We start from the raw sequence: 19698 nt of genomic DNA on the forward strand, positions 1-19698 counted from the left end.
CATTGCAACTCCACAAGGTGAGATCTTGCATGGAGCCCCAGGCCGAGGGAGATTGACAGTTCTTTTGTGTTTCTTCCATTTGCGAATAATCGCACCAACTGTTGTCACCTTCTCACCAAGCTGCTTGGCGATGGTCTTGTAGCCCATTCCAGCCTTGTGTAGGTCTACAATCTTGTCCCTGCCATCCTTGGAAAGCTCTTTGGTCTTGGCCATGGTGGAGAGTTTGGTATCTAATTGATTGATTGCTTCTGTGGACAGGTGTCTTTTATACAGGTAACAAACTGAGATTAGGAGCACTCCCTTTAAGAGTGTGTTCCTAATCTCAGCTCGTTAGCTGTATAAAAGATACCTGGGAGCAAGAAATCTTTCTGATTGAGAGGGGGTCAAATACTTATTTCCCTCAATAAAATGCAAATCAATTTATAACATTTTTGACATGCTTTTTTTCTGGATTTTGTTGTTGTTATTCTGTCTCTCATTGTTCAAATAAACCTACCATTATACTAGGGGTGTAACGATCCATCTACTACATCGATGTATCGATTTATATTCCTATGATCCAACTACATCGATCTGTGCTCGGCGAGTTGGCCTTTTGGACAACATATATCAATCTAACATCATTTTAAAATGTAATAAATCGATTGTATCGATACTAGGAAATAACCCATTGGATTTAAGCACGTCAGACTTTATATGGATGTTTTTTCTTAGCACTTTTAATGATAAAGGCTTTAAACATTACTCGATTCAGTCTGCCTATCCGTGACGTCATCGCCCTGCGCCAGCAGCAGCGCAAAGGCGCAAAGACAACAAAACATAGCATGGCGGACGACAGAGGAGAAGCCGACGAGCGAGAAATTATCAAGCCACCATTGCGGTCCTTACAAGAAACAGGAATCTAGGAAACTTCACCTGCACTGTCCAGTATCCAGGTATTTATTTCAGTCACACTGGTTGAATTTTTGGCTAAAAGGTTACTGAATCGATTTCAAGTCACTGAATCGTTTCGGATCGTATCGTTCTAAATGAACCAATATCGTCCTTGAATCGTATCGACAACCACGAATCGTGATACAAATCGAATCGTTGTTAAAACGAATCGTTACACCCCTACATTATACTTATAGACTGATAATTTCTTTGTCAGTGGGCAAACGTACAAAATCAGCAGGGGATCAAATACTTTTTTCCCTCACTGTACATACAGGACAAGGCAGTGAAGGCACAAAGGAGGCAGCAGCAGTGGCACACGCTCAACTGAGCAATGTTCCAATGTGCATGATGTCACTGATAGCTGGGCTCTGTGAAGGCTGACCTCTGTGAATTGTGTTGTGGGTTGGTCATGTCAAGTGTGTGTGTGTGCATGTTTGTTCCGTGTGAGTGTGCATTTGTTTCTTTGCACGTCTTTGTTCAATTGTGTGTGATCACGATTAAGATTGAATGTGTGAGTACATCTATACGTGTCTGTTTCTGTTTGTGTTGGTGTCCGTGTGTCTGTATGTCCGGGTGTTGAGCAATGACGCTGTTTTTTCCCAACTTTCTCTTCTCTTTCTTTCGCTCTCGCTCTCACTCACTCACTCACTCACTCACTCACTCACTCACTCACTCACTCACTCACTCACTCACTCACTCACTCACTCACTCCTCACTCTCTCTCTCTCTCTCTCTCTCTCTCTCTCTCTCTCTGTCTCTCTCTCTGTCTCTCGCTCTCGCTCTCACTCACTCTCTCTCACTCTCTCTGTCTCTCTCTCTCTAGCTCTCTCTCTCTCTCTCTCTCTCTCTCTCTCTCTCTCTCTCTCTCTCTCTCTCTCTCTCTCTCTCTCTCTCTCTCTCTCTCTCTCTCTCTCTCTCTCTCTCTCTCTCTCTCTCTCTCTCTCTCTCTCTCTCTCTCTCTCTCTCTCTCTCCAGAGCAGTCTGTTCAATAATTCACAGGGAGGCAGTGGGGCAGGCTCAGCAGGGGGTGCGCCAGCTGACAGTGTGTTCAGACAAAGCTGTCAAACTGGAGAAGAATCAGGTGGGTGCAACAGGGGCTAGTCCCTCTTCCCTCACATACTGTAGGACCCCCTCTCACACACAGCAGGCGGTTCCAGCACTGCTCTCCAGACTCACACACACACACACGCACACCCTGGCCTCTCAAAGCCCAGCATGGGGGCTAGCCAAATCTGGTCTCTTTGGGAAAGTCCTGCACTCTTGAAGCCCCAGCCCAGTCTCAGCAAGACATGCAGCCCCCCCCCTTCCACCACCACTTCCATACACACACCCCAGCTTGTCACAGCCTAACCCCACCCTCACAACCCCCTCCTTAGGGGAAGAACAGCTCCTTATAGCTCTAAGGAGTGTCAAGGGGGGGGGGGTCACATTTGTCCAACCCCCACAGCTACACTCCTCTTTCAAAGCAGAGGGGCCATGTTGTTCTATAGGGACTATAGTCTATTGTTTTATCCACCCTCCACTTAAGACAGACGCATCATCATCACACAGCAGCATCAACACACAGATTCCATCACTGGAACTCAACACATCTACCATCCCCTTGTTCAGGACAGTTTCCTTTCCTCCTCCTTCTCTCTTCTTCACTCACTCGCTCCTGCTCCAGCCCTCCTTCAGAGTGATAGAGTTTCTCCTCCTCTCTGTCCTCCAGCTCTTCCCTGAGTGGCGGCGCGCAAGCCTTTTTCTTTTCTATTTCCCTCTCTCCCTCCTCCCTCTTCTCCTCCTCAGTGCTCTTCTCTCTCCTCCTCCTCACTTTGCATCAACACTGGAGCTGACTGATCTCTCTACGACTCCCTTTTCGCTCCCTCTTTCTTTCTCTCTCTCTCTCCCTCTCATAATTTTCTCTCTACACAGTCAAAGCAAAGACAATGCCGTCTTAATAGGCAAATTAATTAGCACGCTGCAATTCAACTCATTAAAAACTGAAGCAAACTGTGGCACAATGAAGACAATGTTCACACTAAACGCAGCGCAGAGGAAGACATGATTTAGAGAAGACATCGCATCCATGACAGTTCAGGACGCCCACACACTTTAATTGTGATTGCTTTGTGGAGCTGCCGTAGCTCAAACGACGACGAGGCAACAGCGGTGTTATTTTGTGAGACTTATTTTCTCATTTGGTTAGAGGACGCTCTAAAACCGCTACAACAAACATAGGCTGAGTAGTGGCCTTGTGTTCTCTTCTGCACCTGTGTCTTTTTGTTACCTGCCTTATCTCATCTCTCTCTAGTTCCTATTTCCTGCATGCTGTGTCCTAACCTAGGAACGAGTCACACTTGATTCCTTCAACACCTTTGGAATTGTGCCACAGCGGGCAGCTTTATTGCTGGCTGGAATCTCCACAGCTACATAGGAGAGGATCTCACTCCTAAAAACACATTTGGCTTACTAGATATGGAGAGGTTCTCGACTTTCTCAAAATGTAACTCAATGATTTTGCAGAATTCAAATCAAATCAAAGTATTATCTAACAATTTCACAACTTATACCCAATACACACAAATCTAAGTAAGGAATGGAATTTAAGAATATATACATATATGGACAAGCAATGACAGAGCGGCATGGACTAAGATACAGTAGAATATTATAGAATACAGTATTTACATATGAGATGAGTAATGCAAGATATGTAAACATTATTAAAGTGACTAGTGTTCCATTTCTTAAAGTGGCCAGTGATTTCAAGAGGCAGCAGCAGCCTCTAATGTGCTAGTGATGGATATTTAACAGTCTGATGGCCTTGAGATAGAAGCTGTTTTTCATTCTCTCGGTCCCAGCTTTGATGCACCTGTACTGGATTGGAACTAATTAACAACTTAAGATATGTCATGATTCTCTCTGTCTGTATTACAATATTTTAGATGATTCGTGTCTTTGACTGAATTGGTTCCTGTAACCTAGCATATATTAATATCTGTCTAATTGATGCACAGATGGAATTATATCCTTACTGTACATAGTGGGTATTTTGATAAAAACTGCAATAATACACCAAACTGAAGCAAAGCAACAAGTAGAGCTACAGGGCAATTCCACGTTAACGGAATTGCGTTGAGACTCAGATTTTTCACTTTAAAATGTATGACAAACAAAAACCATTGATTTCAAAGTTTTACAAACCAACAACTCTATACACAACTATATGCACAAGGACTACTTTTAACAATATACACTGAACATTTTACGAAAACACATTTACTGGAAGAACTGTGTAGATGCAAAGTTTAGTAACAGAATTTCGGTAAAATCTCCTTCAGTATTTTACATGTTCACGTTTTCCAAAAAGATCTGATGCAAATTAAAGATTCAAAGATGTCTGCAGAAAGAACGGGGTGTCCGCTATGACATGACACCTTGACTTTGAGCTATTGAGCTATTGAGGTGGTTGAACTACAGTAAGTGAAGTGGATTTAGACCCGGTAACAGAATTACGATAACAGAATTTCATCATGGGTCCCTGATCTGTACTACACAGAAATACATAATTATGGATATGAATGTTATTCTCTTCATGGGGATGTATCCTAAATAGGTACAAAGGTAGAAATATGCATATCCTTCTTTTGCATATTTGGGTATTATTCTACACGCTGCTATTATTTTAATGAGCTCCGACCCCAAACAAGACCAAATTTCGTTGTTCCGGACCGGACCAAATCTGAACCAATCACAGACTTCTGTTTCACAAGTTTAGACATCAAAGTACAGCACAGTAGATCTCAGTAGACAGAGTACAGTACAGCACAGCACAGCACAGAACAGCACAGTAGAGTAGAGTTCAGTACAGTATAATACAATAGAGTACAGTACAATACAGTACATTAAAGTGTACTCAACAGGAGTGTACTGTACTATACTCTACTCAATTGTTTTACTTTACTTAACTGTACTGTACTGTACTCTAGTGTACTCTACTGTACTGTACTGTACTGTACTGTACTGTACTGTACTGTACTGTACTCTACTCTACTGTACTGTACTGTACTGTACTGTACTGTACTGTACTGTACTCTACTGTACTCTACTGTACTGACTGTACTCTACTGTACTCTACTCTCCAAACGTTATTATTGTGTTTTGATGTATTACTAATAACTGACCTTCACATGTTGATGCTCATGGGTTCCTTTTACATGGAAATGCCATACAACAACCATGCCCCTCTCCTGTGCTCCTGTTCTCTGTCAGTCTCTGATACGCACAAACGCACACACACACACACAGCCCCAAGCCTCTCCTCTGCTCAGCTCTCACACCTCGCCACCGTTCACTAGCCCGCTCTCAACAGTCTCACGTTCGAGCAGTCTGGCAGACCAGCTCTCGCACTGTCACACACACACACACTTCGGACTAGTCGTCTGCGAGCCTTTCCCACCTGCGAGCGCAGTGACATGATCCGAGGGACTAACAGCACAGGTGCCAAGAGGCAGCCAGAGGTGTCACCACATCCCAGACGGGATGGGAGCAGCCGCCGCACGGCAACCATTCACACCGCCTGTCTGTCACACTCCCCCAGAGCTCCCCAACGCTCCCTTAACGTCACGCTAGTTATCACCGTGTCAGAACAACGTGGCGGGGATGCTGTGAGGAGGTTGTGTGTGGGATTGAGAAGGATGGTTAGCTCACCTGGTGGCCAGATGCTTCTCCTCCAGCTCGTATGGCTTGACGAACCACTTCCCGATCCGCACAAAGTCCTTGTCCATCAGACACCTGGGGGATGGGAGACATTAAACAACTGTATCACATACACACAGGTAAAGGATCATAAACACACAAATATACATGCACATAGACACATAGACACATACACTTTACATAGAGATTGACACACATATACCCAATCAGGGAAGCACAGAAAATAGAATAGAATACATTTATTTTCATACATCAACACTCACATCAATGGAGTTACACAGTTCCTTGAGATACATTTTCTTTTTATGGCTTTATGACAATCCAATATATAGCAGAGGTATAGAGTTGTAAGAGAGGAGGAGGTAGACTCAAGGTAATAAGAAGGTTAATTCAGCCTGCCCCCCTATGATGATCATTGATATTTAACTTCATTGAGAACAAATATGTGCTGGTTCATTTAGCAGATGGGAATTCTTTATTGGAGTCATTGATTCAGTCCAGGTTGTAATTAGATTATTACTTGAAGTCTTTTAACCGTTGGTGGTTTGGTATTTTTGCCAGAATCCTTTCCTGTCTTTCCTTAGTTAGTGGGATAAGAAATGGTTATATGAGCAGAAACAGCCTATAACTAGACTGGGAATATTCAGCTTACTTTATATCCAGACTATATGACACAAGTCGTTTTCCAAGTAGCTCATGGAAATTAGTTGTACTGTACCTCTCCAGCAGGTTGTGAATGGCCTTGAACAGGAGGGTCCGGCATTCGTATGACAGCCCACACTCCCATAGTCCCTCCTCAGCCACTGGAATACAGGATCAGATGATGGGTTAGCAGCTGATAGTTACAGTGAGATCAACACAGTTCATACACTCAAACACATTGCACAGTACACAAAGACACACAGGAGACATTCTCCATTGACTGCAATGCCAACAGCACAAGAGGCTTCTAAGACTACAGATTAACGTTACCCACAGACAAGTATCTACATGTACATCCATCCACAGACTGACTCATCAGAAGCCCTTAACAACTGCTACATTATCTTCCATACACGTTAAACCACTGTGGGGCACTGTGGAAGAAACAACAAGGACCACTGTGGGGCACTGTGGAAGAAACAATAATATATGCCATTTAGCAGACGCTTTTATCCAAAGCGACTTACTGTCATGCGTGCATACATTTAACATATGGGTGGCCCTGGGAATTGAACACACAATCCTGAAGTTGCAACCGCCATGCTCTACCAACTGAGCCATACAGGACCACATACAGGACCACTGTGGGGCACTGTGGAAGAAACTACAAGGACCACTGTGGGGCACTGTGGAAGAAACTACAAGGACCACTGTGGGGCACTGTGGAAGACACTACAAGGACCACTGTGGGGCACTGTGGAAGAAACTACAAGGACCACTGTGAGGCACTGTGGAAGGAACTACAAGGACCACTGTGAGGCACTGTGGAAAACACTACAAGGACCACTGTGAGGCACTGTGGAAGGAACTACAAGGACCACTGTGGGGCACTGTGGAAGAAACTACAAGTACCACTGTGAGGAACTGTAGGTGTAACTACAAGTACCACTGTGAGGAACTGTGAGTGAAACTACAAGTACCACTGCAAGCATGCATGTTTACATTATGTGCGTGCATCAGTGGAGGCTGCTGAGAGGAGGACGGCTCATAATAATGGCTGGAATGAAGTCAATGCAGTGGTATCAACCACATGGAAACCACGTGTTTGATGTGTTTGATACCATTCCATTGACTCCATTTCAGCCATTATTATGAACCGTACTCCCTTCAGCAGCCTCCACTGGCGTGCATGCACCCTTGTGTGCACTGTACCTGTGTGTGTGTGTGTGTGTGTGTGTGTGTGTGTGCTCACTGTGCCTTGTACAGCTGTCAGCTTCATTTAGCCAGCGCTGGTAGAGACAGTGTGTGTGTGTTTGTGTGTGTATGGCCAGTGGCCGCACAGGGAGGCAGGAGAGGAGAGACAAGGAGAGGAGAGGCAGGGTGGGGCGGCACCACGTGCAGAAGCCAGCCCTGACAGCCCAGCAGCAAACAAGAGCGTCGTCAGGTCGACAGCGCTTAGTTCCAGTTCTTGCCATGTCAGCAGCCAGCTCAGATGACCTGTGTGGAGTAGTGGATGGATCTGATTCCTACCACTACTTGTTCCCTCCTCATTCCTTCTTCCCAGAGGAGGAGCAGCTACTGATAGCTCTAGTGTTCTTTGTTCTCTGCCATACCTGGAGGACGATTGGGAGGGATAGGAAGCTTTGTGAGTGGGTGTTGTGTTTACTTACAGCATGGCGGCAAACAAAAAGCACCGGGCGAGTACACATGGGGGAGGGAGGGAGGGAGGAAAGTGACAGAGCCCATTTTCTTTTTCAGTTATGTATTTCTTATTTTTTCATCTTTCTCTTTCTTGCTTTGTTGATATTTCCCTCCCTTTTCTCACACTGGCGTGAATGAAATTTCCCTACTTGCCAGAATTCCCCAGTAACCATGGCAACACTGGCTGTGAGAACACAGCTCCCCGGCATTCAATTCCACCACCGCCCGCCCGCCCTCTCCCTCCCTACCTGCCTCCCTCCCTCCTCCCACCCGCTCCTTCTTCCTCTGTTCTATTGCTTCCAACATCCCCACCCCCCTTTCCTCACCCTCTCTCCCTCCCCTCCCCTCCTCCCTCCCTTGTTCATTCCCGCTCCAGGGCTCAGACAGGAAGCTCAGTTCCAGCCAGCTATTCTACAGGGAAGAGTGCTCCATGAGCGGAATGCCAAGTCTCCAGCAAATCCAGCTCATTAGCTCGCCCCTTTCTCTGTACAATCCCTTTTCCACACTGCCAATCCACCACCAGTCATCATCTATCTATTCCACCACTTCCCCCACCTCCCTCCTTTCCCCCTTGTCTCCGCCTCTCTCACTCTACTTGACCCACCACCTCCACGGAACACGCCCAGGTTCTCAACCCCTCTTCACCCAGGTTGGAGTCACCCTGCCTGGGGGATGCTTGACATCATTAGCAAGAAAGCTGAACTGATATGATCACCTCGTTGCTTATGTCTCTCTGACTGGTTTAGTTTAAAGCACTGACAACAGCAGAACGTCACTCCTCAGAGTGTAGGTATTAACTGATGCTATCCCAAGATTACAACAAGTAACAGACAAATCTGGAATTCCATTTGCCGCTCACCAGCCGCGACAACATGTGAAAGTAATTAGAGCTATTGTTTACATTGTAGTCACCGAGGAGCTCGAGCTGCACCTTATCAAGCATCTCAACACAAAGTGTGACTATTTCCCTCTTGTACACACACACACACACACACACACACACTCTCTCTCTCACACACACATAGACACACACACACACACATAAACTGGAGTGTGAAATCTGATCTGAGATATTGAACTATTCAAATCCTTACGGGACCTGTGGGGCTTATGTTTGACAAACAGCTGCGTAGCAGCAACAAGTCACCTCCATGCTATGTGATTGCTGTGCTTAAAGAGTTGAAGTGTGGTGAGGTGAAACGTATAGACCCTTATCTAGATGAGTGTTGTCTCTGGTCCTCTCAGCAGGGACTCATAAGGGCCTCAGCAGACGCCTGAGAAGTGGAGAGCACCACCTCACAACTTCAGCTGTGGATGATAACCGTCAAGGTTGTCTCAATTTCAGTGTGTGTGTGTGTGTGTGTGTGTGTGTGTGTGTGTGTGTGTGTGTCTCAGAGGACACAGATAAGGAGAATGAGAGAGAAAAGGGAGGAAGCATGTTTTGTGTGTGCATGATAACAGTGTCACTTTCCGTGCCGCTGGCGTACCACAAAACCCCACAGCCCCCACAACGATGTCGCCCCCCCGCCCCAGAATAGCATGAGATTAGCTATTAAACAGCAAATGTTTCCCTCTTCCTCAATGCAACATGTGTCGAATTGTAAGAAATTAGCTTTAAAACTGCAAAATTCTCTCAGCCTCATTGCGAAATGTGTAGAATAGGATGAGATTAGCTATAAAACTGCTCATTTTTCTCTTTGCCCCATGGCAATATGTATAAAATTGCAGGAAATTAGCTTTAAAAATGCTAAATTCTGTCATCCTCATTGCAAAATGTGTAGAATAACATGAGATTAGCTATAAAACTGTAATTAGTTATCTTTGCCCCATGGCAATATGTGTAGAATTGCAGGAAATGTGCTTAAAAATGCTTCATTGTCTCAGCCTCATAGCAGAATGAGTAGAATAGCATGAGATTAGCTATAAAACTGCACATTTTTCTCTTTGCCCAATGGCAATATGTGTAGAATTGCAGGAAATGTGCTTTATAAATGCTCAATTCTGTCATCCTCATTGCAAAATGTGTAGAATAACATGAGATTAGCTATAAAACTGTAATTAGTTATCTTTGCCCCATGGCAATATGTGTAGAATTGTAGGAAATTAGCTTTAAAACTGCAAGATTCTCTCAGCCTCATTGCAAAATATGTAGAATAACATGAGATTAGCTATAAAACTGTCATTTTCTCTCTTTGCCCCATGGCAATATGTGTAGAATTGCAGGAAAATAGACTTAAAACAGCAACATATTTTAACAGCCTCATGGCAAAATTTTTAAAATAGCATGAGATTAGCTATAAAACTGCTAATGTTTCTCTCTGCCCCATGGCAATTTGTGAAGAATTGCAGGAAATTAGCTTTAAAAAAGCAAAATTCCATCAGCCTCATTGCAAAATGTGTAGAATAGCATGTGATTAGTTATAAAACTGATAAATTCTCTCAGCCTCATTTCAATATGTGTAGAAAAGCATGAAATTAGCTATAAAACTGCAAAATGTTCTTGCTGCCCCATGGCAATATGTGTACAATTGCAGGAAATGTGCTTAAAAATGCAAATTCTTTCATCTTCATTGCAAAATGTGTAGAATAGCATGAGACTAGCTATAAAACGGCACATTTTTCTTTCTACCCCATGGCAATATGTGTAGAATTGCAGGAAATGTGCTTTAGAAATGCTAAACACTTTCATCTTCATTACAAAATGTGTAGAATAGCATGAGATTAGCTATTAAACTGCAAATGTTTCTCTCTTCCCCATCGCAAAATGTGTAGAAATGTAGGAAATTACATTTAAAACAGCAACACATTCTCTCAAATTTGTAAAATAGCATGAGATTAGCTATAAAACTGCAAATTCTTCTCTCCGCCCCATGGCAATATGCGTAGAATTGCAGGAAATGTGCTTTAAAAATGCTAAATTCTCTCAGCCTGATATGGAAAATGTGTAGAATAGGATGAGATTAGCTGTAAAACTGTTCTTTTTTTCTCTCTACCCCATGGCAATATGTGTAGAATTGCAGGATATGACCTTTAAATATGCTACATTCTCTCAGACTCATTACAAAATGTGTAGAATAGCATTAGATTAGCTATGAAACTGTGATTTTTTCTCTCTGCCCCATGGCAATATGTATAGAATTGCAGGAAAGTTGTTTTAAAAATGCAACATTATCTCAGCCTCATTGCAAAATGTGTAGAATAGCATGAGATTAGATTTAAAACAGCTACTTTTTCTATCTGCCCCATGGCAACATGTGTAGAATTGCAGGAAATGTGCTTTAAAAACACTAAATTCTTTCATCTTCATTGCAATATGTGTAAAATAGCATGAGATTAGCTATAAAACTACAGATTATTATTTTGCCCTATGGCAATATGAGTAAAATTGCAGGAAATTAGCTTAAAAAATGCTAAATACTGACATCCCCATTGCAAAATATGTAGAATAACATGAGATCAGCTATAAAACTGTAATTGTCTCTCTTTGCCCCATGACAATATGTGTAGAATTGCAGGAAAATAGACTTAAAACAGCAACATATTTTAATAGCCTCATGGCAAAATTTGTAAAATAGCATGAGATTAGCTATAAAACTGCTAATGTTTCTCTCTGCCCCATGGCAACATGTGTAGAATTGCAGGAAATGTCCTTTAAATATGCTAAATTCTCTCAGACTCATTACAAAATGTGTAGAATAGCATTAGATTAGCTATGAAACTACACATTTTTATCTTTGCCCTATGGCAATATGAGTAAAACTGCAAGAAATTAGCTTTAAAAATGCTAAATACTGACATCCTCATTGCAAAATATGTAGAATAACATGAGATTAGCTATAAAACTGTCATTTTCTCTCTTTGCCCCATGGCAATATGTGTAGAATTGCAGGAAAATAGACTTAAAACAGCAACATATTTTAACAGCCTCATGGCAAAATTTTTAAAATAGCATGAGATTAGCTATAAAACTGCTAATGTTTCTCTCTGCCCCATGGCAATATGTGAAGAATTGCAGGAAATTAGCTTTAAAAAAGCAAAATTCCATCAGCCTCATTGCAAAATGTGTAGAATAGCATGTGATTAGTTATAAAACTGATAAATTCTCTCAGCCTCATTTCAATATGTGTAGAAAAGCATGAAATTAGCTATAAAACTGCAAAATGTTCTTGCTGCCCCATGGCAATATGTGTACAATTGCAGGAAATGTGCTTAAAAATGCAAATTCTTTCATCTTCATTGCAAAATGTGTAGAATAGCATGAGACTAGCTATAAAACGGCACATTTTTCTTTCTACCCCATGGCAATATGTGTAGAATTGCAGGAAATGTGCTTTAGAAATGCTAAACACTTTCATCTTCATTACAAAATGTGTAGAATAGCATGAGATTAGCTATTAAACTGCAAATGTTTCTCTCTTCCCCATCGCAAAATGTGTAGAAATGTAGGAAATTAGATTTAAAACAGCAACACATTCTCTCAAATGTGTAAAATAGCATGAGATTAGCTATAAAACTGCAAATTTTTCTCTCCGCCCCATGGCAATATGCGTAGAATTGCAGGAAATGTGCTTTAAAAATGCTAAATTCTCTCAGCCTGATATGGAAAATGTGTAGAATAGGATGAGATTAGCTGTAAAACTGTTATTTTTTTCTCTCTACCCCATGGCAATATGTGTAGAATTGCAGGATAGGACCTTTAAATATGCTACATTCTCTCAGACTCATTACAAAATGTGTAGAATAGCATTAGATTAGCTATGAAACTGTGATTTTTTCTCTCTGCCCCATGGCAATATGTATAGAATTGCAGGAAAGTTGTTTTAAAAATGCAACATTCTCTCAGCCTCATTGCAAAATGTGTAGAATAGCATGAGATTAGATTTAAAACAGCTAATTTTTCTATCTGCCCCATGGCAACATGTGTAGAATTGCAGGAAATGTGCTTTAAAAACACTAAATTCTTTCATCTTCATTGCAAAATGTGTAGAATAGCATGAGATTAGCTATAAAACTGCACATTTTTCTTTCTACCCCATGGCAATATGTGTAGAATTGCAGGAAATGTGCTCTAAAAATCCTTAAATGTCTCAGCATCATTGCAAAATGTGTAGAATAGCATGAAGATATAAAACTGCACATTTATCTTCTGCCCCATTGCAATATGTGTAGAATTGCAGGAAAATAGCCTTAAAACAGCAACATATTTTCACAGACTTATGGCAATATGTGTAAAATAGCATGAGATTAGCTATAAAACTACACATTTTTATCTTTGCCCTATGGCAATATGAGTAGAATTGCAAGAAATTAGCTTTAAAATGCTAAATACTGACATCCTCATTGCAAAATATGTAGAATAACATGAGATTAGCTATAAAACTGCTAATGTTTCTCTCTGCCCCATGGCAATATGTGAAGAATTGCAGGAAATTAGCTTTAAAAATACTAAATTCTATCAGCCTCATTGCAAAATGTGTAGAATAGCATGAGATTAGCTATAAAACTGCACATTTTTCTCTATGCCCCACGAAAATATGTGTAGAATTGCAGGAAATTCCTTGTTTAAACCTTGCAGGGGGACCCCGCAAAAGTGTGTAGTGAGTAAGCGCTGCTACAGTTTGTGATGGCTTCACTCCCAGTGCAAACACATGTTTATTTCATATGTCCCGCCCCTGTCGCCACAATGCTGCTCTGCTCAAACACAAATAAGATGTGATGGAACTGGGTCATAGCAGCTCTCACCCTCTCTCTCTCTCACTCTTTCTCTCTTTCTCTCTTCCTCGATCTCTCTGTTTTCTCCCTTCCCCTCTACCATGGCATCTATCTTCCCCCTTCCACTCTCTCTCTCTTCCTATTTCTCTACCTCTCCTTCACTCTGCCCCTCTGTCCTCAATCTCCCACTCTATCTTCCTTTCCCCTCATTGCCCAGCCTGTCTGACTGCATTAGCTGAACACCGTCACAAGGGTGAGTATCCACTGGTCACAGACTACTACACACAAAGATGCTATTGATCCGGGCTACAGAGAGAGAGAAAGAGAGAGAGAGAGAGAGAGAGAGAGAGAGAGAGAGAGAGAGAGAGAGAGAGAGAGAGAGAGAGAGAGAGAGAGAGAGAGAGTGAGAGAGAGAGAGAGAGAGAGAGAGAGTGAGAGAGAGAGAGAGAGAGAGAGAGAGAGAGAGAGAGAGAGAGAGAGAGAGAGGGGGAAGATAGAGAGAGAGGAAGAGAGAGAGAGAGAGAGAGAGAGAGAGTCCACTATTAGGCAGTTTCCTGGAGCCCTTGGAGAGGAAAGGAAAGGGTAGGTGGGGGTTGGGGAGGTGTGCTCTCTCTGTCTCTCTCTCCTGCACTCATTTTTCTTGGATCGATAGAGCCAGCGTCTGGCGGTGTGTCTATCTATGTCTCTGGCTGGGCACAGACTTCTGCGCGCATGTGTGTGCGTGCGTGTGTGTGCGTTTGCGTGTGTGAGTGCGTAAGACACACAGCAGCTTTATTAATGACCTGCCGTACACTACTGTAGGTCTAAACAGATGCAGGAGGGAGGGGAGGAGAGAGAGAGAGAGCGAGAGAGAGAGAGAGAGAGAGAGAGAGAGAGAGAGAGAGAGAGAGAGAGAGAGAGAGAGAGAGAGAGAGAGAGAGAGAGAGAGAGAGAGAGAGAGAGAGAGAGAGAGAGAGAGAGAGAGAGAGAGAGAGAGGGAGAGGCTCATATCTCATGGGTGGGCGTGCCAGTGTGAGACCCCTCATTCACTAATGGGCCGACAACGCCATTAGAGCAGATTACCAGGAAGGGTAATGGGGCAGTACACACCGCACCACGATGTGTGTGTGTGTGTGTGTGTGTGTGTGTGTGTGTGTGTGTGTGTGTGTGTGTATATGTGTGTGGAGGGAGGGAGGGAGGGAGGGAGTATCTAGAGTTCCCACATGTAAGCAGACAATGCACACTGGCAGGTGTGTAATGTTCTCTGTTCACATCCCTGGGATAAAGACCCATGCTCAAAATCTCCTAACTTTAACAGATGTTAGCCTCTGACCATATGTGACCACTGAATGAGTGTATCAAAATGAGTGTATCAAGCAGATAAAATTAAGCAGAGCAGGATCTCTCATTTATGGATGTATTGACTCCCTTTGGCAGCAGCCCTGGGTCACTGGCTACACTACAGCCCAGTGATGTAACAAGCACCAGACAACCACTTCAAAAAAAGGAGACAGAGCGCAAAGCAAAGCTGGCCAAAGGATAGTGTGGGGGGGGTCTGTAAATGGTTCTGGACGGCCCTGTAGGCGGAGGGAGAGAAGGAGAGGCAGAGAGAAGAAGATGAGAAGAAGAGAGGATCTCCCACTCCACTCTGGTGTGTGATCCACCAGCTCTTAAACACTGAGCTCAACAGCAGCAAGGCCTAAACCAGCAAACAATCGAGTGCAGTGCAAACAGAGCGCTGCTCCCCTGACTGAGAGAGGGTGAGAAAGCAGTGGCTGCTGGCACACGGCCAGGAGCTCTGACGATGACAACGTCACTGAGATCCGTTGGGCCTCCAAAATCCACCACTTTGCTTTTTAATTTCCAACGGGAATTAACTGGGGATTTGAGCTCTCGCCCAGCTTTCCCCAGGCGCCTCTGCAAACGAAGACACTCACTATCTCTCTTTATCTTTTATTTCGCTCCCTCTCTGTTTAGCTCTCTCTTTAGCTCAGACGCAGCTCCTTTTAAACACCAAATTAACGTGTTTGGTTCAGATGGGAGTGTTTGGAGTACTAATGACACATATTGGACTAGATCTGTGAGGAGATGAAGGGCAGTTTGACGGAATAGGCTGTCCAGATGGCTGGGGTGGCGGATACTCTGCCCACGGCCCCTCACGTGTCACAGGGTTCAAGACAGGGGGAGCTGAGGCCCACCCCCCCAGGGGTCAGGGGGCATCCTTCAGCAACACCTCAACCCCCCACCACACACACAATACACACACAGACATAGAAGTCCAGCTGCAACAGCATAGACCCCCCCAGCAACAGTTGTCCTCTCATATCTCTATCTCGCTCTCTTTCTCTGTCTCGCTTTTTCTCCCCCTCTCCCTCTCTCTCTCCACAGAAACAGGCTAGCAGACGCTCCTGTGAGCATCTGTTCTTTCTGGCTTGTCCCCCAGTTGTTGCTGCGAATGCAGCATTTCTCAAAAGCATTGTGCAACAACTGCCTCTCTCTCACCCTCTCTCCTCTGTCTCTCCCTCTCTCTCTCTCTCTCTCTCTCTCTCTCTCTCTCTCTCTCTCTCTCTCTCTCTCTCTCTCTCTCTCTCTCTCTCTCTCTTTCTCTGTCTCTGTCTCTGTCTCTCTCTCCCTCTCTCTCTCTTTCTCTCTTCTTCCTCCTCCACCCACTGCTGCGTGGCTAGCAGGAAACATTGTCAGAACATTTCTGGGACACTGCCCCGCTGCAATGTAAAAAAAAAAAAAAATGTCCCGCTCCCATGTTTTGAGTTTGATGTAGTAGTTCTAAACGTTTCTAAAAGTTTTCCTGGAATGGGATAACACACAGCTATGCTGTCATTCCCAAACAGTTATGTAGCTATTGAGGCTCGCTAAATAGTTTTATTATAAACAACATAGTTTTGATAGGAATCATTCAGATGGACGTTTTATGGTTCCGACCTAGGAGGAAACAGCATAGGGAGATGACTTAAGGAGGTACCAGAGGGGCGACTGCCTAACGTGGATCTGCAGGGAAAGGAAAGGGATTGCTCCATTCTGTTCTGTACTGTTCTGCCACTGCAAGGACTGTCTCATCTGTCAGGCTCGACCCACAGTCAAGACCTTTCACAACACATGGAAATACCAGCGCTCGCTCTCTCTCTCTCTCTCTCTCTCTCTCTCTCTCTCTCTCTCTCTCTCTCTCTCTCTCTCTCTCTCTCTCTCTCTCTCTCTCTCTCTCTCTCTCTCTCTCTCTCTCTCTCTCTCTCTCTCTCTCTCTCTCTCTCTCTCTCTCTCTCTCTCTCTCTCTCTCTCTCTCTCTCTCTCTCTCTCTCTCTCTCTCTCTCTCTCTCTCTCTCTCTCTCTCTCCACTCACTCACCCTGCCTTTGAAGCCTACAGATAGATAGGGTGGGTGCCCCAGACAAAGATCCTGCACACACACACACACACACACACATCAGTCACAGAGACCCAGAGTAAAGGAGGAGGGACAGAGGAGGAGGAGGAAAAGGAGGGAAAAGGGGAGGAAAAGAGGGGGAAATCTGGAGTCAATTAGGGGAGCGAGCCAGAGCTCTTACATAGTTGTGTGAGTGAGTCAGTAAGGCAGTGGAGAGCAAAGTGGAGAGGAGAAATAGAGGGGGTCTGTTCCCTCCCGCTACTCAGAGCCACACGCCACCATTCTGGACCAGGGGGCGTCACATTACACAAAACCCCTGTCTTTCCCCTCCTGAACAGGGGTCAGCGCTGAGGGTGAAGGGGGTGGATGGCTCCTGTCCAGGCCATGTCAACACAACAGGCCTGACTCTGCTTTTAACTCACAGCCTTTTAACTCACACACTGTACCTAGCCTTGACTTCTAGCATTAGCCTTGTGATACTATGTTCAGTTTAGTCTGTTTTATCCCCTTCTGAGGAATGTGTCTCTGATCAAACAAGCAGCATGGAGGAACTAGAGGTTAGTCGATCATGTTCTTGTCTTATGGGCTAAAAAGCTGTCATGGCGTACCAGGCAAGAGGAAAGACCAACCAAATACAAACCAATGGGTCTTCCACATCACACCTCTCGCTCTCACACACACACATTTGATCAGGCTGATGTGTTGTAAGGCTGGCTGAGAGCCCCTTAGGGGCCCTCAGGTGACCGGTCTCTTCACCTCTGACTGGGAGATCTATGGAGTCCCCCTAACGAGAGCTAATGTTATTTTATTCATATCACCATCCATGCTGCCATGATCACTCTCCTACAGCATGACACGCCGCTGGCCCCGGATGAATACTTCAAGACTGTGGCACATCTCCCATCATGCATAAAGCATGCTGATGAGTATATAGCATATAGCAGGAGAGAGAGAGAGAGAGAGAGAGAGAGAGAGAGAGAGAGAGAGAGAGAGAGAGAGAGAGAGAGAGAGAGAGAGAGAGAGAGAGAGAGAGAGAGAGAGAGAGAGAGAGAGAGAGAGAGAGAGAGAGAGAGAGAGAGAGAGAGAGAGAGAGAGAGAGAGAGAGAGAGAGAGAGAGAGAGAGAGAGAGAGAGAGAGATGTGCACACACATAGAGAATTTAACAAACTGGACTATATGTAGTAACTTACTTTGAAGAGATGGTGATTGGGTCTAAATAGGCATTTGGCATTTGGTAGTCTAAATTCAGTGTACTTGTCTTTAACTGCCATTTCCCAAAAGTCAGACTCTTCCCACACGCCATCTCATTTTCCTCATTTTCAGAAGCATCTGCATTCACCAAATTGTGTGTGGTTATCCTTAGATATATTCTCAAGACTTGCCCAGAGGGAATTGTTGATATGTTTTAAATGTGTTATTCTATTTGCCAAAAGGCATGTATTTTACAGATATAAATATTTAAAAAGTATTTTTCTCCAATCTGCTCTGAGTAAGTCCAGTCCTGGAGTGTCTTAACAAAATGAAACCAAAATATTTAGGCTGACTTAATCCAGTCCCCCCCCCAAATATTCACATATTTAATGATATAACTCATTGTTCCTTCATTCCAATAATCATGCCATTTCTTTAAAGAATTTTCTTTGTTTACTATACTCAACATGAACAACACATGCTAAACTTGTTCAACAGCTGACAAATCTGCCAAATATCGATCCTCTCAGATACGATCTGATTTCCGCCATGTTTAAGAGAAAATCTAACAGAGTTATCTAACACGATTACATAATTTGACAGTCACTTATCTTCTCTGTCCCAGCTCAGCGCATATAACAAAACAGACATACACACACACACACCGTCCGAGAGTGACCCAATTTCCTCTAGAGCTGGGTGTTGAGTGTGAATCTAGACTTTTTCCAGTAAATAAATCAATGCAACATAAATGCTTGTCTTGATTGATGAGGAACATTAAACTGATTCTTACATATTATGTCATTATAACTAGAAAATAAATTGGTATGGACGTCACCAATACAATGACGTTTGATCAACAGCCAGTTTTGAGCTTTGTTGTTGTTGGGTCAAGCAGGATATAATGATGGGCTGTAGTGGAGCCAGGGGGTCAGTGATCTACTGCCATGTATTCTTCTCCTTTAATACCAGGTTAAACACACCACTACAGGGCTACCAACCCTTTATACACCACACCACTAGTACACACAATATAATGCAATAGAATGATTACCATATAGAGCCTTCTGTGACAAGCAATATTGTCTGAATAATAAATATATAATCAGTAATATATTGTAACAGTATACTTGGAAATATATATATATATATATATATATATATATATATATATATATATATATATATATATATATACATATAGCAATATATAGAAAGCAATATATAACCACTACCACACAATTTAATATGTATCCATTAGCATACTATATTAGCTAGCACAAGACTATCAAGACAGGATGGAGAGGGCCCTCCAAGCTGTCAGACGGCAGTAAAGACTCCTCACACTCTCTAGCTCTCCACTGGGACTGCAATGTGAAAATGATGGCTGGCCAGCCAATTAACCGCACGACAGAAAGATCAAGCTTAAAATACCAAACGTGTGGCTGTCAGCACACCAC

At 43.5% G+C, this 19698-nt stretch overlaps 1 protein-coding gene across 5 annotated transcripts in view; it reads right to left on the reverse strand.

Moving 5' to 3' along the window:
* The window catches only part of LOC121582515 (mediator of RNA polymerase II transcription subunit 13-like), an 80080-nt gene that overhangs the window by 33345 nt on the left and 27037 nt on the right, over positions 1-19698 (reverse strand). For all 5 annotated transcript variants that reach the window (XM_045225121.1, XM_045225120.1, XM_045225119.1 and 2 more), the window contains exons 3-4: positions 6356-6440; positions 5629-5712 (exon numbers count right to left, since the gene is read on the reverse strand). In XM_045225121.1, coding sequence (XP_045081056.1) covers positions 5629-5712; positions 6356-6440 — 169 coding nt within the window. The remainder of the gene's footprint in view (positions 1-5628; positions 5713-6355; positions 6441-19698) is intronic.

This window comes from Coregonus clupeaformis, chromosome 15 (assembly GCF_020615455.1).
Source record: "Coregonus clupeaformis isolate EN_2021a chromosome 15, ASM2061545v1, whole genome shotgun sequence".
NCBI lineage: Eukaryota > Metazoa > Chordata > Actinopteri > Salmoniformes > Salmonidae > Coregonus > Coregonus clupeaformis.